The sequence below is a fragment of the Schistocerca nitens genome, chromosome 3 (assembly GCF_023898315.1).
Source record: "Schistocerca nitens isolate TAMUIC-IGC-003100 chromosome 3, iqSchNite1.1, whole genome shotgun sequence".
Lineage (NCBI taxonomy): Eukaryota > Metazoa > Arthropoda > Insecta > Orthoptera > Acrididae > Schistocerca > Schistocerca nitens.
The window spans coordinates 924,844,232-924,869,090 of record NC_064616.1 but is presented as its reverse complement, the minus strand read 5'-3'; the positions used below and the strand labels follow the sequence as shown (position 1 = coordinate 924,869,090).

The 24,859-nt window shown below is 41.2% G+C and overlaps 1 protein-coding gene across 1 annotated transcript in view; it reads right to left on the bottom strand.

Moving 5' to 3' along the window:
• LOC126249492 (uncharacterized) overlaps positions 1-24,859 on the bottom strand; it is a 1,087,724-nt gene that overhangs the window by 655,288 nt on the left and 407,577 nt on the right. Inside the window, exon 5 of the mRNA XM_049951143.1 lies at positions 21,241-21,321. Coding sequence (XP_049807100.1) covers positions 21,241-21,321 — 81 coding nt within the window. The remainder of the gene's footprint in view (positions 1-21,240; positions 21,322-24,859) is intronic.

Here is a 24,859-nt window from a genome sequence, read left to right as displayed (position 1 = left end):
CTCGGGTGAATACCCTGTCTGTAAGGGAGCAGTAAAAGGTGGATGGCAGGCGAGCGCGGGAAAATGCGCACGGGCACTGCACGGCACAACGGGCTCAGCAGTTAGTTCATAGTTGGAGTTTGGCATTGGTCTGAGCAACACCTTCTGGAGCGAGGAGGCACTCCTGGAAGATGTAGTTTCACTGAGCCTCGGGTATGCCGTTCCAAATCCCACACAGCATGGCAAAATTCCATAGGCACTAAATGGAAAAGTATTGCGACGTTAAGAAGAATTAAAGTGCCGATACGTCAGGAGCCATAGCTGTGGTTGTATGTGTGCTCTATGCCTCGCCATCTCGCCGCTCGCCAACCGCCGCATCGATACAAGCAGGTTGAAACTTTTAGTACTGTATTCGTGTGGAACATAGAGTGAACTGTTCAATAATAACCTAAATTTTACCAGATCTTTCCCCTCAATTAATTATCCTCACAACTAACCTAGACAGGGTCCTTTCCAAATGTTATGCAATCCGAGTGTCCTGAAATGAAAAATTAAATTTTGCGTTAATAATAATTACTTGCAGACCTAGTTATGTTAGAATGGTGTTTAAAGAACTGTTTTGTTAATGAACCAGTAAATGAATAACGAAGGTCTAACGAAGTTGAAAGATAACTTTAATATTGATACAGTAATGAAGTTTAATTATTTCGAGACAGATATAAAGGTATTTAAATGAATAGTAAATAAGAAAAAGAAAGAGTAGTAACTCATATACTGGAAATCTTGAACGCATAATAATTTCAGTAATCAATTTTTTTTATTTTTTTTATACAGTTTCAGAGTCCCCCCCCCCCTTTTTATTCATTTGAATTCTGAAGTGTTGCACGTTGGTTTGAGCAGTGAAAGTTAAAGTCAATATAAAACTCAAAATTTATCAGTGTTTTATCTTTATCAAAATTGACATTTTGTGTGTGGCACGAAAGTGATATTTCTAGGGTAACCTATGCCCGATTTTAATCAGATTAATAGACAGTATAAAGTTTTGTAGTATACATTGTAGTGTAGTGTAATGTATTCATGGTTTTTCCATATCAGTACAGAACGTGAAACTATCAGTTCAATAGATTTTTTGGTTCTAAAATTCTACTATATTATGCAGTGTTACTACGTGATGTTTTGCACGAATATACACCAACTTGTACAGGGAAGAAACTCAGTTAATGCCTAATTAGGCTGGCGACAGTATTATTATTAAATTGGTAGCATCTTCAGTGTTGCTTTTGGTCCATCCTGACGTGTAGTTGCAATTTGAACTTACTTGACGGATCATTGTTATTACAGAGTGGGTGTGAGTCTGATTTGCCACCATTCAGGTACACGCGGTCGATATTGATACTAAAATCCTTTCTCATAAGGTGAATCCCGGTCACTTACCACAGTACAGGCTTTAACGAGTACTGTGTGCCCCTCGCACACGTTACAAGTGGCTTCCCGGTGACAGGACATCCAGATTTTGTCGGTCACAAATTAACGTGAACACCGAACAGTGGATGTTCAGTGGCACGAATTGCAATAATATTCAGTGAAGTAAATAGCAGTGAACGTCAAGTACGGTAGTGGGGTGTAATTTGCGTTCAGTATGGACATGAACGTAGCCACAGTAGATGTGCCGAGCGTAATGAAAGATGCGGCTGGCAATGACAGGAGTTTACGCGGCCAGATAACAGATGGTGTTAGTGGTAGACAGTTGGCGTACATACAATACCACGAACATGTTAACGAACAGATTGAAATGTCGAGATTGCCTAGAACACAGCAAGGAATAAAACAGGAAGTGGAGGATGACTTTGTAGATGATAGTGGATATGTGAACGAATCCACTGACATGTTTGATTCACCACAGATAAAGAAAGAACCGAAAGAAAATTTTGAAATAGGATCGGAATACACCGATTCCGTAGAACAAAACAGTGTGAAAATTTTAAGCATGAACGATTTATTTGAACAATTAACCAAACAAATTGTAGGACAGAGTGAGCAGCTTAAAACACACGTTGACGAGCAGCTTAAAAAACAAGTTGGTCAGCTTAAAGCACAGGTCGAAGAGCAAGGAATTAAAATTAGTAAAAAATAGAACAGGTAGAACAAAAAGTGGGTAACTTAAGTTCTGCAGTAAATACTATGAAGTCTGAAATTGACACAATTAATAAAAATATGAATACTATGCAGGGGGAAATTGATAACATTAACAATAGGTTTGATGTTCAAATTCTCAACATCCATGAGAAAGTGGGGCCTCTAGTTGAAACAAAAGTAGACGAAAAAGTTTTCCGTCTTAAAACTGAGATCGTAAACGAATGCCAACATGGAATCTCACAGTTGAAAAAGGCAGTTTCACATACTGAAAGAAATTTAGGCGAAAAAGTTATCGGGTGTGTGCAAAAGTGTGAACAAAATACATCGAAAAATCAAGGCAAAATTTTCAATCTCGAGAGTAAAATCAAAAATAGGCCTGGTGTTGTCTGCAATGGCACGCCACTTACAAAGCTGTTGGAAGGTCAGGAACGCTTCGATCCCGCCAAAAAACATAACGGATGGCATCCGTTGGATTTCATCAAAAATTGCGAGAGGATGTTTCCTGAACACTTGTCTGGTCAGGAGAAGATAAACGTAGTAATTAGCGCCTTAGCAGGTGACGCTAAGCGCTGGGGAATTAACTTGAATACCGAACTAATGACGTTCGAAGAGTTTAAACAAAAGTTTACGGAAGAATACTGGTCCGAACAAAAACAGGATCGTTTGTGGCGCGAGTTTATTATGACCAAACTTCATGATAACAGGGGCAGGAATTCTTTGAAAGATTTCTGCGAATATTGGTACCGAAAGTTGACACATTTAAGAGGGAGAAGATCCGATTCTGAAATCGTATGGGAGCTATATAAAAAGCTTCCAGAAGATTCGAAGAGATATGTGGGAAGCAATCATCGCAGCTTCCAAGCGTTTCTCGAAAGGGTCGAAGACGAAGACCACTGGCGCGAAAGTCGTGCCAATTATCAGAATTTTAGTAACAGGAATAATCGTAATAATGACGAGAGGAATGACGGCGATGGTTTTCGCGTCAACATGATACAGAGAGGTAGAGGCAGAGGAAGAGGAAGAAGGAGTTATCCAGGTCGCGGTAGGGATACACCGCGCAAAATAATAACGACGCGGGAAACTGATTTCCGCGAACGTTGCGGGCCAATCGGAAGCAGGCAAAACATACCGACCCGATTTAAGAAACATTACCGGACTGACAGTAAAGTTATGAGACAGTTTAGAGACAGGCGTGGAACGACGCAGCGTGTTGTTGAGAAACAAGTGTCAGGTGCGTGCGCAGATGACTCATCTTCGCCGCGCAGAGCGTTACATGTTAACAGGCGAGTGGAGCATCAGAGGGCAACGGCCCAGCCTAGCAGAACAGCTATTCAGAGAGAAGCCGCTAGCAAGGCGGCAGAATTAGGTACAAACATTGCCGTAAGAGCTGGCGAATACATTACGAGTGGTAATTCAGTGGCGAAGGAAATAGTGGACGGAACAGTGGACACACAGAGAGGTGCGGTTAGCAGTGTTAGCAATGAAGTAAATGGAGACAGTGAATTAGCAGAAGTAACTGATTGGCGTGTGCAGATCGACGAACTGTACAAGGACCTCAAGCAATGTGAGTGGGAGGATTTTAAGAAGGGATATGAGGCAAGGAGGTTAATTAGTGAGAAAGGAAATAGTAGGGACATCGATAAGGTGACGTGGCCTGAATTTGAAGAGGAGAGAGTAAATAGCGCCGCGCAAAGTACGCGTGCTGCCAATAGGATAATTGTTAAAGATAGGAAGGAATTGGAGGATGAAATCCTAAGCACTGACGAGGAAGTAACTCCTGTTAACAATCCGCCAACAGTACAAGCTGTTACCGAAAGGCACCGTGGGGAAGGGGTAGGTAATTACATATGAGTAACGGAAGTCCACAAGGATTACACTAAATATGAAGTAACAGTGGAAGTGAGTAAAGCTGATAATGAGGTCGTTTTGCCTAAAGAGAATATTGAGTTAAAGCCTGACGAAAATGCAGAGGAAGAACTTAGTGCCTGTCTCAGAAAAGCTTTTATGTTAGAACCTGAAAGCGATCCAGAATGGTCGGATTCTGACGATGGTTCAGATGACGAGTATTTCGGTACTAGTGAAAATAATGGGAATACAGCTAATTGCGATATTGTACCTACTAATGACGAAGTTTCAAAACAAAACCCAGATGTTGAGACTGAACACAGGAAAAAGGAGAGACCTGACGACTCAGTGTCTATTTTGCAAAGAGTTCAAATAAGTAAAGACTTTGAACTCCAGAAACCGAAAAAGCCACCAGATATAAATGGTTCATAGGTGAGGAACGTATCTTGGGACAATGTCACAGTCGACCAAGGTGTGTTGTGGAAAAAAACAGGAAGGGGCATGATTTAGAGCCTGGGGCAGATTTATATCGGACTTTGAGAATGTGATGAACATCTTACATCATGAATCTACTGGGTTCCCACCGGAAGAAATTTTGTTAGGCAGCAGAAGTAAAAGTTTAATTGAGAAAAAACTAGAGTTTCCACCTTGTACAAGCTTGGGGTTGAGTCAAAAGAAAGAATTAGTCAGAAAAAGGGCAAAGTAAAAAGTTGATTCTAGGTCTAAAAGACATGATATAAACCTGAAAGTTTCAAAATTTAAAATAGGTGATTATGTTCTTTTAAAAACCCACGAAAAATCTAGTGAACTGAACTGAACCATGAAATTTCAAAATTTAAATATATTTATAATGGACCGTATATAATACAGAACATTCCACACGATAATGCTTACTACCTGATCCACCCAAAATCCAAGAGACCTTTAGGTGTAGGAAACGTTGTGGACCTGAAACTGTATGTTCCTAGGAGTTATTGACCTAAGTACAATCAGAAAGCAATCAGCAGCAAATGTCCTGTATCTTATGCTGAAACTATTTTATTCTAAATGTAACAAGTATCTGTAAATGTATGTATACTAATGTCAGTGTGCTAATGTACTTATGTAAGTTTCAGATTACTAAATGTACTATAAATGTAAAGGTGTATGGAGAAAAGGGCTGGAAAGAAAGGGTAAATGCTGCAAGCCAAATAAAAGATGGGACTGCCAAACACCAAAGAGGGCAGATAAGTAGTCAAAAGAGAATTGTAAGTGTGGTGCAGGTGATGCGATAAAATGATGTAAAATGGACTGCCCAAATCTGAATAATAGCTTTTATAGTGTATATAGGTATTTGTATATGCTTTGTAGTTAAGTGTTTGTGTTTCAGATTTTGTATTTATTTCTCTGAGAAATTTAATAATAAGTAATTTGCTATTTAAATCATGTTGTGATAGGAGGTTGGACTGTGCCAAAGGCACTTAAGCAAATGATAGGTAAATTTTCTCGATATGTTAAAAAGTATAGACTTATATAATGTGAGTGAAAGAAAGTTTTGTGATATAAAATTTTATGATGGCACATTCACACAAAGATTCAGAACCCCTGTATAAATATAAAGTTTAGTGTTCCCATCAAATTTGCACTTAGTGAAATTTACTGTAAACAGGGGCATGTGTAACAACGACGTTGTACTATTATACATATAAATGTTTTTTTTCCATCTGATTTTTCGTTTAACTTGAGTAATTGATGTTCTGATTTCATTTGTTTTTTTGTGTCAAGCCATTGTGTTAAGAAAACTGTAAACAAGTTTCAATGTGAAGGTTAATGTTTATGTCAAATGTCAACCAATATTGTAATAGAATTGAAATGTAACAAATGTAGAGACTGTTGTGAGATGTTTAAAATTGTAACTGTGCGTCTGGTTCATATGTAGGCAATGTGTTAGGATATGTAGAATGCAAAACCTCGGGTGAATACCCTGTCTGTAAGGGAGCGGTAAAAGGTGGATGGCAGGCGAGCGCGGGAAAATGCGCACGGGCACTGCACGGCACAACGGGCTCAGTAGTTAGTTCATAGTTGGAGTTTGGCATTGGTCTGAGCAACACCTTCTGGAGCGAGGAGGCTCTTCTGGAAGACGTAGTTTCACTGAGCCTCGGGTATGCCGTTCCAAATCCCACACAGCATGGCAAAATTCCATAGGCACTAAATGGAAAAGTATTGCGACGTTAAGAAGAATTAAAGTGCCGATACGTCAGGAGCCATAGCTGTGGTTGTATGTGTGCTCTATGCCTCGCCATCTCGCCGCTCGCCAACCGCCGCATCGATACAAGCAGGTTGAAACTTTTAGTACTGTATTCGTGTGGAACATAGAGTGAACTGTTCAATAATAACCTAAATTTTACCAGATCTTTCCCCTCAATTAATTATCCTCACAACTAACCTAGACAGGGTCCTTTCCAAATGTTGTGCAATCCGAGTGTCCTGAAATGAAAAATTAAATTTTGCGTTAATAATAATTACTTGCAGACCTAGTTATGTTAGAATGGTGTTTAAAGAACTGTTTTGTTAATGAACCAGTAAATGAATAACGAAGGTCTAACGAAGTTGAAAGATAACTTTAATATTGATACAGTAATGAAGTTTAATTATTTCGAGACAGATATAAAGGTATTTAAATGAATAGTAAATAAGAAAAAGAAAGAGTAGTAACTCATATACTGGAAATCTTGAACGCATAATAATTTCAGTAATCAATTTTTTTTATTTTTTTTATACAGTTTCAGAGTCCCCCCCCCCTTTTTTATTCATTTGAATTCTGAAGTGTTGCACGTTGGTTTGAGCAGTGAAAGTTAAAGTCAATATAAAAGTCAAAATTTATCAGTGTTTTATCTTTATCAAAATTGACATTTTGTGTGTGGCACGAAAGTGATATTTCTAGGGTAGCCTATGCCCGATTTTAATCAGATTAATAGACAGTATAAAGTTTTGTAGTATACATTGTAGTGTAGTGTTATGTATTCATGGTTTTTCCATATCAGTACAGAACGTGAAACTATCAGTTCAATAGATTTTTTGGTTCTAAAATTCTACTATATTATGCAGTGTTACTACGTGATGTTTTGCACGAATATACACCAACTTGTACAGGGAAGAAACTCAGTTAATGCCTAATTAGGCTGGCGACCGTATTATTATTAAATTGGTAGCATCTTCAGTGTTGCTTTTGGTACATACTGACGTGTAATTACATTTTGAACTTACTTGACGGATATTGTTATTACAGAGTGGGTGTGAGTCTGATTTGCAACCATTCAGGTACACGCGGTCGATATCGATACAAAAATCGTTTCTCATAAGGTGAAACTCGCTCACTTATCATAGTACAGGCTTTAACGAGTACTGTGTGCCCGTCGCACACGTTACAAAGAGAAGCCCTTTTTCCATGGCCAGCCCATTCGTCGGATCTCACTCCTACGGATTTGTTTCATATGGAGTATCATGAATTCGCGGGTGTATGAAACCACAGTAGAAACCGCAAGGTCCACAGATATCTGTCACATTTTACAATAAACAGAGATGTTTCAGAGGTTGCACCGTCAATGTTATGAGCCCAGCGGTCGATGGGTTGAACAACTGATAAGAACTTAAATTATTATACAGGGTGTATCAAAAAGGTAGGTGCAAACTTACATGGCTGAAAGTGCTCGATAACAGAAGCACAAATGTCACGTAAACATGGACTCTAAAACGCATACCTTAAGAGCTATGAGATATTCTTGATTTTTAATATTATGAAACAAATCTCTTCTACTGCAAGCTCTTTGCTTTCCATATTTTGGGAAGTGGCAGTATGCACCAAAACAAGACAAAATATCCAGTAAACATGTGCTCTAAAATGCATACCTTAACAGCTATGAGTACCTGTTCATCTTCGGTACTTTGGAACACACCTCTTCTACTGAACAAGTGCTCATAACTTTTAAGGTATGCATTTTAGAGCACATGTTTACTGAAGATTTTTTTCTTGTTTTGGTCCATACTGCCACTTCCCAAAATATGGATACCAAAGAGCTTTCACGATATTGAAAATCAAGAATATCTCATAGCTCTAAAGGTACGTGTTTTAGAGCCCATGTTTACTTGATATTTGTGCTTCCACTATCGTGTACTTTCAGCTGTGTAAGTTTGCGCAATCCTTTTTGATACACCCCGTATGATGCGAAAGTTACTTTTATCACTCACTGTTATATCCTTGTGACAAAGTGCTCTGCTTCTGTACTCATTTGGTCATGGCAACTTGTTTTTGTAGGCTAACAATGAGTTATTTAGCTTATCATTCATTTTTGTAATTTACTTAATAATTGCACTTCATCCGCATGTGAAGTTTTCTGGTGCTGTCGTTACACACTCGGTATCGCCTCGTCAGCGTGTATATGTCAACGTAATTGTTGGAAATTCTCTGAATATATATTAAATATTAAAATAAATGCACAGCAATCTTCGAGAAAGCTTATACACAAAACAGTATTCACTGATAACCGATCAGTCGTTATATTTATATATACGAGGTGTGGCTAGAAAAAAACCGGACTAGTACTGGTGAAACAATAAAACGAATGCAATAAGGCTGAAAGTCGCGTGGCCTGTCACGTGACTCTCGCTCCGCCTACTGCTCGAGTTTCATCTGCCTCCTGCACTCAGTCTGCCCGTGGCGTCTGTTTTAAGTAGTTGACGTTTTGTCTGTGCGTCGGAAAATGTTGAGTGTACAGAAAGAACAGCGTGTTAACATCAAATTTTGTTTCAAACTAGGAAAATCTGCAAGTGAAACGTTTGTAATGTTACAACAAGTGTACGGCGATGATTGTTTATCGCGAACACAAGTGTTTGAGTGGTTTAAACGATTTAAAGATGGCCGCGAAGACACCAGTGATGACACTCGCACTGGCAGACCATTGTCAGCAAAAACTGATGCAAACATTGAAAAAATCGGTAAACTTGTTCGACAAGATCGCCGTTTAAGAATCAGAGCAGTGTCTGAGTTAACAGGAGTTGACAAGGAAAGTGTTAGGCAGATTCTTCATGAAAGTTTCAACATGAACAAAGTGTGTTCAAAAATGGTTCCAAAGTGTCTCACAATTGAACAGAAGGAACGCCGAAGAATGATTTGTTCTGACATCCTGGAAAACATTGAAAGTGATCCCACCTTCTTACAAAATGTTATTACTTGCGATGAATCGTGGTTTTTTACTTACGATCCCGAAACTAAACGCCAATCGATGCATTGGAAAACTCCTGGTTCTCCACGACAAAAAAAAGCACGAATGTCAAAATCGAAATTCAAGGCAATGATGATTGTTTTTTTTTACACCAAAGGGATTGAGCACATTGATTGGGTACCAGAGGGACAAACAGTGAATCAGCATTACTACATTAACGTCCTGGCTACCCTACGTGAGCGAGTACGGAGAAAACGGAACGATTTGTGGAGAAAAAAGTCATGGATCCTTCACCAAGACAATGCCCCAGCTCACAGTGCGTTGTCAGTGAAGACGTTTTTGGCAAAACACAACATTCCCATCTTAGATCATCCACCCTACTCACCTGATTTGGCCCCCTGTGACTTTTTTCTTTTCCCTAAAGTCAAGTCAGCTTTGAAAGGAACTAGATTTGAGACTGTTGAAGCAGTAAAAGAAAAAGCGACGGAAGTAATGTATGGACTTACCGAAAATGATCTGCAGCATTGCTATGAACAGTGGAAAATTCGTATGGAGCGGTGTAGAGACCGAGGAGGAGAGTACATTGAAGGAGATAACATGAAATTGTAAATAATTGTAAATAAATGTTTTTTCCAGCATCAGTCCGGTTTTTTTCTAGCCGCACCTCGTAATTTGCTTGTGTCGTTTAGGCACGCCGGAAATTTAGTGACATTTCAACTTACACTTGCGAATGGCTATAAAACCGAAATTTGTTGTTTAATTGCAGAACTTTCTTTCTAAACGGTTGTATATGTAACAGGAATGAAGCGAGTCCGCGGTTATACTTGCGAACTCGTGTACTGGCTCTGCTTTCTTAGAGAGTCGAGTCCACTTGGCCGGCCGGTGTGGTCGAGCGGTTCTAGGCGCTTCAGTCCGGAACCGCGCTGCTGCTACAGTCGCAGGTTCGAATCCTGCCTCGGGCATGGATGTGTGTGGCGTCCTTCGGTTAGTTAGGTTGTAAGTTGGCTGTTTAGGTTTTTATGTTGGTAACGCAACGTAGCGCTCTGTATGAAAATCACTGACTATGCTGTGTGCAGTCTGTGGCTGGTTTGCATTGTTGGAATAGTTGCTATTGTAGTGTTGGGCAGTTGGATGTGAACAGCGCGTAGCGTTGCGCAGTTGTAGGTGAGCCGTCGGCAGTGGTGGATGTGAGGAGAGAGATGGCAACATTTTGAGAGCGGACGATCTGGACGTGTACCCATCAGAAAGAGTAAATTTGTAATACTGGATATCATGGTTCAAATGGCTCTGAGCACTATCGGACTTAACTTCTGAGGTCATCAGTCCCCTAGAACGTAGAACTACTTAAACCTAACTAACCTAAGGACATCACATACAGCCATGCCCGAGGCAGGATTCGAACCCGCGACCGTAGCGGCGCACGGTTCCAGGCTGTAGCGCCTAGAATCGCGGCCGGCGGATATCCCGAACTGATATATATATATATATATATATATATATATATATATATATATATATATATATATATGATGACTTTTGAACATTTTTAATGTAAATACATTGTTTGTTCTCTATCAAAATCTTACATTTGCTAACTATGCCTATCAGTAGTTAGTGCCTTCAGTAGTTAGAATCTTTTATTTAGCTGGCAGTGTTGGCGCTCGCTGTGTTGCAATAGTTCGAATAACGAAGATTTTTGTGAGGTAACTGATTCATGAAAGGTATAGGTTATTGTTAGTTAGCGCCATTCTTTTTTAGGGATTTAGTCAGATTGCGTTGCGCTAAAAATATTATGTGTCAGTTTAGTGTTGATCAGAATAAGTAAAGAGAGAAATGTCTGAGTACGTTCAGTTTTGCTCAGCTATTTGAAAATCAAATAACGTAGAGGTTTTCCAGCACTGTCATTCATAAAGTTTTTTCTAAGGGAATGTTTCAAGTCTAGGGGACTGATGACCTCAGCTGTTAAGTCCCATAGTGCTTAGACCCATTTGAACCATTTAGAAGATCCTCATGAGGCGTAGCACCTTCGCATCGCTCCTGTCACTTGTTAGGACGATATCGTCATAGGCATGAGTCATCGACAGATGTCACCAGCTGACATGGACCTGAGGTACAGAGCTGCACGTAGTAGGCGGCAGAGGTCAGCAGTTGACGGACAGTGCTAGCAGTCGTAGTCAAAACAATGTTGTAAAGTTATGTTTGATTAATATTTAATGTATTTGCATAATTGTAATTGTTTTATATGTGTAGTAATTAGCAGTGTGAGTGTTGTATGAGTGAAGAAGAACAGAAGTAAATGAAAATTGTTTTGTTTATTCACAAAGTACCAGTTAAGCTATACAGGGGATTTACTATAATTAAATGTGCAGTCAGTTTATAGTACTAATAAATCGTGAGTAGAACACAAATTAATCGGTAATTTCAGAAGGAGTATTTTTATATTTGATACTTTTCTAAATTTATTTATTTAGCAATTGCCATAGAAAGAAATGTTTTACTATGATTGGTCATTGAAGTAAAGCGCGGATTAGCGCGGGATAATACTGGAACCTGATTTGCTGTTTGTGATATCAGCCAATTAGAAAAACGCAGGCTCGCGTTAGCCTATGCTGGGAACAAAGCCTTTGGTGTGATCTAGGGGGGTCGGGGGCTGAGAGTTCGAACTAGTAACATCTCATTGAAAGCAGCTCCGACGAAAGTACTGTAAAATCGCGGAAAAATGCTAATTACGAGTTCGCGAAGTAGTACAAAGTGTCTTTAAGTGAACGGTGTAGTGAAAGTCGTGTGGAATTTCGGACGGAATATCAAAATTATTGCTTTTGACTGTCAGTTAAAAACGCGTGGCGTGTTGTGCGATCTAAGACTGGAACAGGTATTACGTGTAGAGCAGAGTGCACAACATTTGAGCGAGCATTTTCATAACTAAACGATCCGGTGAACTCTATTAACTTCGGTAACGGGTGTAAATACCATAAACTGGCTACGTGTGTGATTGTGGTGTGCCGGCCGCGGTGGTCTAGCGGTTCTGGCGCTGCAGTCCGGTTCAAATGGTTCAAATGGCTCTGAGCACTATGGGACTCAACTGCTGTGGTCATAAGTCCCCTAGAACTTAGAACTACTTAAACCTAACTAACCTAAGGACGGCACACAACACCCAGCCATCACGAGGCAGAGAAAATCCCTGACCCCGCCGGGAATCGAACCCGGGAACCCGGGCGTGGGAAGCGAGAACGCTACCGCACGACCACGAGATGCGGGCTGCAGTCCGGAACCGCGGGACTGCTACGGTCGCAGGTTCGAATCCTGCCTCGGGCATGGGTGTGTGTGATGTCCTTAGGTTAGTTAGGTTTAAGTAGTTCTAAGTTCTAGGGGACTTATGACCTAAGATGTTGAGTCCCATAGTGCTCAGAGCCATTTGAACCATTTGATTGTGGTGTGCGTGTGAACTTTACATTGTGTTGCCACTTAGTATTGACTTGGCAGTATTAACTGTGATCTTTATCGTAAAAATACACCTGAAAATTTACATTGCCAAGTTAAAACTTTTATTTCAGTAGCTAGCCACATCCCGTTTACCGGACAATTCCATGTATGTTGCGACCAGCAGTAGACAGTAGTGGTCTAGTATTTTCTACTACAGATTTTAGCTAGACAAATGAACATTGCTGGACACTGGCAGGGCGGTAAAAAAGCAACGTGCCGCACCGCACTCCCTGAGAGGGAGCGGAGGCGTTTCACAGCTTGTGAATCAAAATCGCTTTCAGACCCGACAGGAATTGCTGCAGGCTTAGAATTAAGGTCCATCCCAACCTGTTAGCGAGAACTCATTGTGACGGGACCTGCATGCAATGAAGGTCTGGAGTCGGTCACCTTGCAAGAGGCCACTGCTCACGCAGGCACATAAAGACGATAACAGCAATGTTCACTGAGCTGGAGTAATACGCATCCGGTTTTCTGGACAGTCACACACCCTATTACATCTCGACTGGCCTGCAAAATCACCGACTTGACCCCCATAGAAAATCTGTGGGACAAGTTGGAACAGCAGGTAAAACGCCCACTTCAGTATCTCACAAATTTGGTGGAAATGCGCGATCAAACCCTTATCGAGTGGTTTAAAAGGTTATCAAGACCAGGGACGGAATGACACAGTACTAAATGATCCTCTAAAGGTGACTAAATTTTTGTCTGGTGAGCGTATCGTTAAGTAGTATATGTCATGTAAAATTATTCAAATTATGTCTGAAGAAGAAGACACTGTAGAAGATCTACAGTGATGCAGATGTATTCGCAGTGATGTAGATTATTGGTGACACACGAAAATTTGTGCTGGACCAGAACTCGAGCCCGAATTTCCCACTTCAGCTATCCGTGCACGCCTCCTGGACCGATTCAAACCTCCATATGTCGTCTTGTCCACCTCATGTACTCGCACATTTGCTGTGATTCCCGCATGGAGAAAGGCTTTTATTGCGATTCGCGGCCTGTCTAGAAATGAAACATAATTTACGGTGTCTGTATTTACAATGGCTGTATACCTGGTGTAGAAGTACGAAACCGGAATTTGGTTGCAATAATTACACGTCTGTTGTTTCAAATTGATAAACAATATTTTCTTCAGAATAATCTCCACTGCTATTTATACATTTCTCCTACCTCTCCGGCAGGCTATGCATGCCACGCCAAAAATCAGTTCTTCTTTCGAAGCGAAGCTGTAGCGAGCCGCCGGCCGGTGCGGTTAAAGGCGCTTCAGTCTGGAACCGCGTGACCGCTACGGTCGCAGGTTCGATTCCTGCCTCGGGCATGGATGTGTGTGATGTCCTTAGGTTAGTTAGGTTTAATTAGTTCTAAGTTCTAGGCGACTAATGACCTCAGAAGTTAAGTCGCATAGTGCTCAGAGCCATTTTTTTTTTTTTTTTTTTTTGTAGCGAGCCATTTTCGTACATTTTCATAAGAATTGAAGCGTTGTTCAGCGACAGCGTGTCCCAGTGGATGCTAACAGATGAGAATCGGACGGAGCCAAGGCTGGAGAATAAACTGCATGCCCTAGTATTTCCCAACTGAACGCCTCGATCGTTTCCCTAACACTTTTTGCTGTGTGTGATGGGGTGTTATCATGGCTCTGAGCACTATGGGACTCAACTGCTGTGGTCATAAGTCCCCTAGAACTTAGAACTACTTAAACCTAACTAACCTAAGGACAGCACACAACACCCAGCCATCACGAGGCAGAGAAAATCCCTGACCCCGCCGGGAATCGAACCCGGGAACCCGGGCGTGGGAAGCGAGAACGCTACCGCACGACCACGAGATGCGGGCGGGTGTTATCATGGAGCAATATGACTTTCTGTGGCATTTTTCTATATTCCGGTCATTTTCCCCGTAATTCTCGATCATTTGCTGTTGGTAGCGATCAGTGTTAACGGTTTCACCAGGTTTCAGCAGCTCACAATAGATGACACCCTAGCGATCCCACCAAAAGTAGAGCATTGTTTTCTTTCCAAAGCGATTCGCTCTTGCAGTGGATGTCGATGGTTTGTCTGGATTCACCCATGATTTACGACGCTTAGGATTCTCAAAATATATCCATTTTTCATCACATGTCACTATTCGATGGAGAAACGACTTTCTTTTGTATCTGCCGAGCAGCATTTCACAAGTTCTCTTTCGAATTGCTTGCTGTCTTTCACTAAGTTCATGCGGAACCCATTTTCCCACTTTTTGCACCTTTCTCATAGTTTTCAACCGAAGAGAAACGGTTTTCTGCGTCACACTCAATTGTTACGCGAATTCCTATTGAGTCTGGGTATCATCTTCATCCAATATCGCCTGCAATTCGTATTCTTCGAACTTTTTCGCGTGTTTCCCGCGCTCGTCGTTTCTCACTTCAAAATCAACACTTCTGAGTTTTTTGAATCACTCGAAATACTGTGTTTTTCAAGAGCATGTTCGCCGAAAGCTTCGATAAGCATTCGATGGAATTATGCAGCAGTTTTATTCAAATGATAACAGAAAACCAATGCTGTCTGCAAATCGTAGTTCGTAGACACAAAACTCAATATGTTTACGGGTTTGAAACAGATATCGAGGTATGGTACTAGGGTTACTGTGTGTTGACATTCGTCGTCAGCCGTTACAGGAAGCAGATGGCGCTGCAGATGCGGTCTCGCGGACCCTACACTGACGGCTAGCACCGTCTATAGGGAAATTCCGGTTTCCTACTTCTACACCTGGTAGTACTATGAAACATACTTCAGATATGCATGCATGTGTTTTCCTTTAGGCAGCATAACTGTCGGCGCGCAAATACCTGGATTTTATTCTTCCACTATTTGAAAATGAGCACTTTGCGACTCCCAACAAGCCTTACACATAATTTCAAACTTTACACATATTTTCAAACCTGTATAAACATCTTTCTTGCTGACAACCTCCACAGAACTATGAAAGGAAAACAGACATCGCTTACTACATTCCGCTGTTCATGCAGTACCATTTCAGCAGCAGACATGACGATTTAATTTATTACTTCTTGACTTCTGGCTCTATTCGTAACATATTTTGCAGACACTATCCACATATAGTACTGAATACATCTGCAAAATTACAACATTGCAAGACTTATAGTTCACGATATGTGACGTCACAAACTTTTGATGCGTGAAAAACTAGCTTTTGCTTGAAATGGAGGTCAAACTACCCAGACTATATTCGTCCAGTATTTCATAATGAGAGGACTTGGCTATTTCCGACAAGCTTTAAGCGTAATTTCAAAACTTTCCTAAACTTTTCTCGCTTACATGCATAACGTTAAATATTTAACTCATTTGTAAAGTGATCAGAGTCTGCAGCTGTTCTATACACGAGAGTTAGATTCTTTAAGCAATCGGAAGTTTACTGATTGTAACTCTAATCATTTACATACACGTCGATGGTGTGTAGATGTACGAAGTTACATAAACATCTGACCATGTCTTGTGTGCCCTCCACTTTTCTTGTCAGGCAGTGTATATTCCTTTTGTGGAAAAATTTAAGACAGTTACGGTGTGTTCAGTTTTTGTTACTATTAGTTACAGTACTTACACTTGCACGAGTGAATGTGAACGGAAACGAGAAGGAGTAGGTTTTTAACTGAGCTGGTAGCTTAGGCATTTTGAAGTTTTACACGTTTTAATCAGTTTCGTCCCTGACAATTTTAGCAAGGGTGCTTACAAACTTAGTGTGGAACACCTTAAATATACAAACAACAACAGTGTGTGCTCGTCACGATGTGTAACTTTTTAGTGCGAATGACAACAATGTATGCTTGTACAATGTGATACTGTGCTGATAGTTTGAGCACATAATTGCAGAAGTAATAATGAAGATACTCTATATAAGTTGACAATGGTGCGATAATTTGAGCAATACACTGATGTGCCAAAACATTGTGACAGCCTGCTCAGTAGCTTGTTGGTCCGTTTTGGGAACGAAATATAGCCCTGATTCTGCGTACCAGGAATCCGACAGTTGGTGAGGTATATGGCATTAGATGTCTACCATAGGTCAAGTTATTCGCATAATTAACGGGCCACCGATTTGCGTACTTGGTGCTGGCACGCAGATGGGTTCCATAGGATTTACATCAGGTGAATTTAGTCGTCGAGACGTCAACGGGAGTTCACCATAATGCTCCTGAAACCACTGTAGCACGGTTCTGGCTTCGAGACTCGGACAATTAGACTGCTGAAAGACGACATGGCCGTCAGCAAAAACATCAAGCATGAAGTGATGAAGATGGTTCGCAGCTGTCAGAGTGTCTTCGGTTACTACCACAGGCCCCATGCAAGTGAAGGAGAAGCATAATACTGCTCCCACCAGCCTGCGCCCAAGGCGCGCTGCACGTTTCTAGCCGCCGTTTACCTCGCAGAGCCTTCTCAGCACGTGAACATGTAGGGCAGGGCTTCACAACATACGTGCTCGCGGAGCAAGCTGTGAGCAGCAAGGCGCGAGCACGGAGCAGCGCGAGTACGCTACCCCCACTACCGGACCAGAGCGGAGAGTGGGGAGAGTCACGTGGGGCTCACAACAGCTGCCGCCAGTCAATGTAAATCCGCGGCCACCTGCAGGGAAATCACTCACGAATTATTACTGCGACAAATGAAACAAATAAAGGAGAATGTAAACGTGCCACATAATTTTATTAGTGTATGCCTCCACATTCGTATTAATTTGTGAACTGTTACACAATAAAAGGTGTCACTGAAGTGTGGCATTCTCGGTTATCTTGTACTTTTTGCCCTTTACAATTGCGTCTATGTTCGGAGTAATTGTTCTTGTGCATTGTAGGCGCAGCGTGCAGTTTAAATTTCGATCAGACAAAGCGTTTCTCAGGCGCGTCTTGTTACATTTCATTGCAGAGAACAGTTGTTCACAAACATACGTGGAACCGAACACTGATATTATTGTAGCCGCCAGTTTGTGCAAACGAGGAAATCTATCCTGAGGGAAGTGTCTGTAGAATTCCAAAATGTTTTTCTTGTTCTGAAATTTGTCTCTGTATTCTCTGTCACACTGCAGGTCAAAAATTTCTAGTTGCAGCTCAGGACGAATCTCTTCAATATTCGCTGAATATGGAGAGGAGAACAGATCAAAATCACTGTTTAGTGCTGTCAGATCTTGAAAGCGTTGATCAAATTCTTCCTTAAGGGCAACTAAACTATGTGAATAAAGTTCAGTCTTCGTGAACATCTTGCATGGATGATAATTTAGGAAAATGAGCTAGATTTCCTGTTTCCAGCTGACTCACCCAAAGTGTCAATTTCACATTAAAAGCTCGTATTCCATCTATGAAATGAGTAATTAGCAGATCTTTACCTTGTAGTGAAATGTTCAAAGCATTCAGATGGCTAGTTAAATCTGCTAAGAACGCGAGATCACATTTCCATGAAGGCTCTTTCAATTCAGGAACACAGATGTTATTTATTTCCATGAACATATTTATCTCATCTAATAGGCACAAAAATCGATTTAATAATTCGCCACGACTAAGCCAGCGGACATCGCTGTAATAAGGCAGGCTACCATACTGGCTTTCTACATCCTCAAGAAAGCTTTTAAATTGCCTGTGTTGTAGCCCATGCTTCCTTATATAATTGGTTGTACGAACAACACTCATCACGTTTTTTAGAGTGATACTCTTTGCACGTAAGTTTTCCTGGTGGATCACACAGTGAAAGCCCCTTGTTTCATTTGGCACGGTCAGTTTTTGCATTTTCTCCTTCAACAGCGCAACGAAACCTGATTTTTTCCCCTGTCATCGCTGGTGCACCGTCTGTATACACTGAAACTAAAGAATTCCACGACAATCCTATATTTTCAACACTTTCTTCAACACTACTTAAAATATCACCTCCGGTTGTAGTGTTCTTCATGGCTACTACATCGAGGAGCTCCTCCCTCACCTGAAGATCTCTATTAACACCTCTAATAAATATGGCAAGCAGCGCTGTTCCAGTGATATCAACACTTTCGTCTGGAGCTAGAGAATACGCCATAAAATCTTTACAGATTTTTGCAAGCTGGCTCTGGACGTCGTCTGCCATGTCCTGTGTGCGACGCATAATGGTCATGTTAGATAATGGCACAATCCGAAACTGTTCAACTTGAGATGGACACAAATGTTCCGCTGCAACTACCAAACATTCTTTTATTATATCGCCATCAGTGAAGGGGCGCAGGGATTTTGCTAAAAGCAAAGCAATTTTGTAACTTGTAACTCACTCTGAGAGCTGCCTCAGTTGATTTTTCTTCGTCGTCCAGATCTTCTTCGGATAGCTTCCTTTTAAGTTTAATAACTTCCTGTGTACGATCTGGTCCATCACATTTTCCACTTCCCTAGTCTTTCGCGTGGTACGACATAATTATGTCGCTGCAAATTAAATTTCCTAAAAGAATTCAGCGTTTTGTGACATACTAAACATTTTGCAACACCGTCTTTTTCTGTAAACAGATACAATTCCTCTCAATGGGGGTTGAACTGCGAAAGCATGGTTGGGGTTACACAACGGCGACTTGACATGATTCTTAACTAGCGAAGTGACTGTTAGAGCTGATCATAGTACTTTAAACACTACACAGTCGGCGCGAATTCAATAGGCACGTTGCGGACCTATTCAAACGTGCGCGCGCATTTCCCCTCCCTCCCCTCCCTCCCTACTCTGCGACCTTGCACCTGCTCGCGAGCACGTGCCCGAGCAGACGCGAGTACTCGCGCTCAAAACCGGCCAGTTGTTAAGCCCTGATGTAGGGGTTCTGAACAATGTACGATGAACAGTGCGCCCCGTAACACTTGTGCGTGCACCAACACTGTGCTCTTTAAGCAGAGATGCCACAGATCACTATCTATCGTGCTTTACAGGGCAGACAAGCCTCCAAACCCCACGTTCTGTGAAGAGTCGTGGACGTTCAGCTGCTTAGCCCGTAGTCGTATTTTCACGGTCCTACCTCTTTCCGTAGATGCTCACTACAGTAGAACGTGACATTCGACCAAATACCCCGTTTTAGAGATACTCGTTCATAGGCTCTGCGTAATAATAATTTGCCCTTTGTTAAAGCCGCTTATCTCAATGGATTTGCCAGTTTGCAGCCCATATCTTCGCTAGGGTGATACGCCGTCCATGTATGCCCCGCCTACATACTTCTGTTACCGTGCCACGTTTCCACAACGCCACCAGGCGGCATCCAACGTCGCGGTGGGCACTGATCATAATGTTTTGGCTTTTCACTGAACATGTTCGGCGAAACGTCATTAGTAAATCCAGCAGTTTTCTAAATATATATGTAACTGCGAGCAGTCTTTATCAGAGTGCGCTACCTCGAAATTAGCGGTAGTGTGATGCTGTGGGGCCGGTTTTCTTGATTTTACAGGACCATAAATTTTGGTCGATGGCAGATTAGACGCAACTGTTTGCTAATGCATTTTAGCTAGCAGCACGTGTCTCACGCGACGTGGATCATTTTTTATAAGCATGTGAATATTTCTACCCACAGTCAAGTTGGAATGGCTAACGATTACTCTGAAAAATTTATGCGTGATATAGGGATCTACTGGAACATCGTTTGTGTTCTAAATCAGTTTATATAAAAACATCACCATTATGTTTATAACATTAGAGAACGAATGAAAACAAATTCCGTCTTAATTCTAGCAGAGCTGAACAGAGAGACCTTTCCCGAAATTTAAGTTTTGTAACAGCAGAAATGTAGTCGAATTAAATCGGGTGATGCTGAGGGAATTAGATTAGGAAACGAGACACTTAAAGTAGTAAAGGACTTTTGCTATCTGGGGAGCAAAATAACTGATGATGGTCGAAGTAGAGAGGATACAAAATGTGGACTGTGCAATGACAAGGAAAGCGTTTCTGAAGAAGACAAATTTGTTAACATCGAGTATAGATTTAAGTGTCAGGAAGTCGTTTCTGAAAGTATTTGTGTGGAGTGTAGCCATGTATGGAAGTGAAACATGTACGATAAATAGTTTGGACAAGAAGAGAATAGAAGCTTTCGAAATGTGGTGCTACAGAAGAATGCTGAAGATCAGATGGGTAGATCACATAACTAATGAGGAGGTATTTAACCGAATTGGGGAGAAGAGGAGTTTGTGGCACAACTTGACTAGAAGAAGGGATCAGTTGGTAGGGCATATTCTGAGACATGAAGGGATCACCAGTTTAATATTGGAGGGCAGCGTGGAGGGTAAAAATCGTAGAGGGAGACCAAGAGATGAATACACTAAGCAGATTCAGAAGGATGTAGGTTGCAGTAGGTACTGGGAGATGAAGGAGCTTGTTCAGGATAGAGTAGCATGGAGAGCTGCATCAAACCCGTCGCAGGACAGAAGACCACAACAACAACAACAACAACAACAGCAGAAAAATGAGGATCTATACAATATTAGTTACGAGAACATTGGCGGCCTCTTGGTAGCGATTGTCATTGGATGCTCGGAGTCTTTTGGCCATATAATGTAGTTGCAGATATGAGCCTCAGATCCGAAGTTGGTTGACAAACATTAAACAGCAAGTGGCGGCGTACTCACCCGTGAGCTGATGATCTCTGCCCCTTGCAGCACGGAGTCCGCCAGCGTGGTGCAGAGGTCGCTATACACATCTTCCAGCTCCTGTAATCACAAGGAGATGGCGTCAGAAGCCAATCTTTCCACATTATTTATGGATTAGCAACACAAAAACGATTTAACATCAACAAACTCCTTCCACATCATTATTACATGCACATATGAGCACAGATGTACATTCGAATATCCTACCAAATTTTTTTGCGCATGCTCTGGACCAAGTAAACAGTAAAATCCAGTTCACGGTAGAGTTAGATAAAGACTTCACTGTATTCATTTAGAATTTACGTGGGAAAGGTCAAGGCTTATTTTAGACATTTTTCACAAACCTACAACTTCTGATATCGTAATTAGTGATGACCCTTGTCACCCGTCCGCACATAAACGTTCATATTTCTTGTCAGTGTTTAACAGACAATCTAGGCCAGATCTTAGTAGTGAGAATGCGAACAGAGAAATAGATCCAGTATTGCAAGTTGGTTTGGCTAACGATTACTCTGAAAAACGTATGCGTTATATAGGAAAGCTTTTAGGAAAAAAATGTCTCGTCCTGTATTAGCAAGCGAAAAAGATAAATATGCCTGCAATACTTTTCGGACCCGTATTCGAAAAAATTGCACACGCATTTAAAACGACAATGGTACAAACTTGCCGGCCGAGGTGGCAGAGCGATTCTAGGCGCTACAGTCTGGAACCGCGCGACCGCTACGGCCGAAGGTTCAAATCCTGCCTCGGGCATGGACGGATGTGATCTCAGAAGTTAAGTCCCATAGTGCTCAGAGCCATTTGAACCATTTTTTGGTACAAATTGACTTTCGAAGCCGGAACTTGTGTTGATTTTGCGTAATTCCCTGGATGGGGAGATAGGCAAGAACCAGAAGCCTGGAGTGTAAAGGATTAGATGTGCATCTTGTGATTGTATTTATGAAAGACAAACCGGTAGAGATTTTGCTACCACATTCAGGGAACATACATCAAAAAATAATACGGCCTCTGGCCACCATCTGCTAAAAGTAGGGCATCCCATGCTTCCGACTGAAAGAGGAATGAATATCCTCCATGATAAACTTAAAGGGCGTAAACTGGATATTCTGGAATAGATAGATATCTATATGCATCAATCATATAATTCGATTACAGTACTAAATGAAAAGATGCTCCTCAATCGCCAATGGTTTTTTGATATTTTCAACAACATATTGGCTACGTAATTTTTAGTACGCCACAGCCCTATTGCACACGCATTTAAAACGGCAATGGCACAAATTGACTTTCGAAGTAAGAAAAAACTTGGGTTGATTTAGCGTAATTCTCTGGATGGGGAGAGAGGCAAGAACCAGAAGCCTGGGGTTTGCTTTCTTCTTGTTCCAATTTGTTTTAAATTTGACTACTTCTGCATATTCATAGATGCCATGTCCCTCCGATTGTCTGGCACACAACTTTATTTTAGTGATTTTTATACACTGTTAGTATCTGTGCAGTACACTATTAGGACACCGAAAGAGTGTAATAATTAAATTTCAGTTTTAGTAATTCAATGCCACACTTTTTATATAATGACATATGTAAATGATTATTTTGTATATGCCTGTACATTTTAAAAATCATTCGAGGTTTAGATTTGCTACACTGGCGCTCATTGACCAACAGTAAGTCTGTATTTATTTTCTTATGTTGTTGTCTGGACCATTAGTAACAACTTTTGTCATTATGCAACGAGGACATTGTAAATGCCCGTAGAGCTTTCAAAATTTTTCTTATTTTATTTTTATAAAATCGTCCCATGATCTTATTGTATGCTATATTGGCGCTTGTAAGGCACCAATTAATTATGTATGTACTTTATAGCGTCGTTTGGATCTTTCTGCTTACATGACTATGTATTTTAAAAAATTTTACACACAAGTATTCGTCTGTCACTGCACGCTGTGCAGCGCCAGTAAGGGCACACTATCGCCGCCTACCGGTAGAATTTTGTTCCGTGGTGGTGTCATCACTGTGGAACTTCCTGTCTGCCTCTGATAGTTATATAAGTAAAAAATAACTTCAGTTCATCTGTACAACTCAATGTATCTGGTACGTGCCTTCTACTTGTAACTTACGGATATTTTTGTGATGCGCCATGTCACTGCTACTACTTTTATTGTATTGCTATGTACCCTGTGTTTCACAGATACCTGATGATGAGTTATCCTGAAATGCGTAATGCTAAAGTTATTCATTCACGAAATGATAACGTTCTACTAAATGACATATTCAGCATTTGTGCAGTACTGTTCTAATTTCACATTTGCGTACGGTCATAATTACGTCCTTTCCAGAAGTGAGGTCGGTAGATCGCAGTCCTTGGATAGCTTACTTTGCAGAGCACTTGCTCGCGAAAGGCAAAGGCCCCAGGTTCGAGTGCTGTACAGCAAACAGTTTTAAACTGCCAAGAAGTTCCAAATCATTACGTACTCCGCTGCAGAATGATAATTCATTGTGGAAATCTTCCCGTAGGCTGTGGCTAAGCCAGTTCTTTATAATATCCCTTCTTCCAGGAGTGTTAGGCCTACAAGATATGCGTGAGAACATCAGTGAGATTTGGTATGTAGGAGAAGAGGCACTGCCGGAAGTCAAACTATGAAGTCTGTCGTCAGTCGTGGTTCGATAACTCCGTGAATACAGCACTTATGTGCGGAAGGCAGAAGTCCCGGTTCGGCAGGATCTGCCAGGGACTTTCAAAGAGGAAACTTTCAGAGGGGAAAGTCATTCTTTGCAGCGATCTGTTGATCGGAAAAATTCTGAGGCGTCAAGAGATCGCCAATTTTGCAATTGAGGGAATTTTGAGATGTAAAAATTGTGGAGGGAGGCCATGGCTTTGATGCAATAAGCAGGTTCAAAATGATGTAGGTTGCAATAGTTATAAAGAAATCGAGACACTTACACAGGATGGAATAGCGTGGAGAGAACTCGTTAAAGATACTCAAAGCTGGCTAAAGCCGGAGATAAGTTAAGCCGAAATTTTTACAAACCACCTGACGTTGTCGAGAAAGGATAGATTAAATACAGTTGGTGTGGGTGTGTTTGTTGCTGTTAGAAGTTGTCTGTCTTGTGGCGAAAAAAGTACGCAGTTCCTGTGAATTAATACCGGTAGAGGTTATACTTTACAACCGGAATAAATTAATAATTGATTCCTTTCAGCGACTTCCCTACTCAGATGATGCAAATACTCACCAGTTCAAAGAAGTCTTGATTCGTTGACTACAAAGGCTTTTCCGGAATAATAGCCGATAATATTCTTTTCGGGTCTGCAGCCGGATCTTGAAGTCAGCTTCACACAATTTTCCGTAGTCCACCTGGCTGCCATTTACAGGTGAGGAAGCTGGTGCACCATCTCTCCAGAACTGAATTCAGACTGCGAGCGGTTGCTCCTTTATACGCCCCAAAGGCCAAGAAATCGTCGTAACTGTCCTCTAGCGCAAGTGAACATATAGCGCTCCAGTGGCGGAAGCTGACGAACTCGATAAATCTCTCTCAAAAACTATTCCGACAGCTGAATCGAAGACCTTTGTTTTTTAATGTCTGATGAAACAGGATTCCA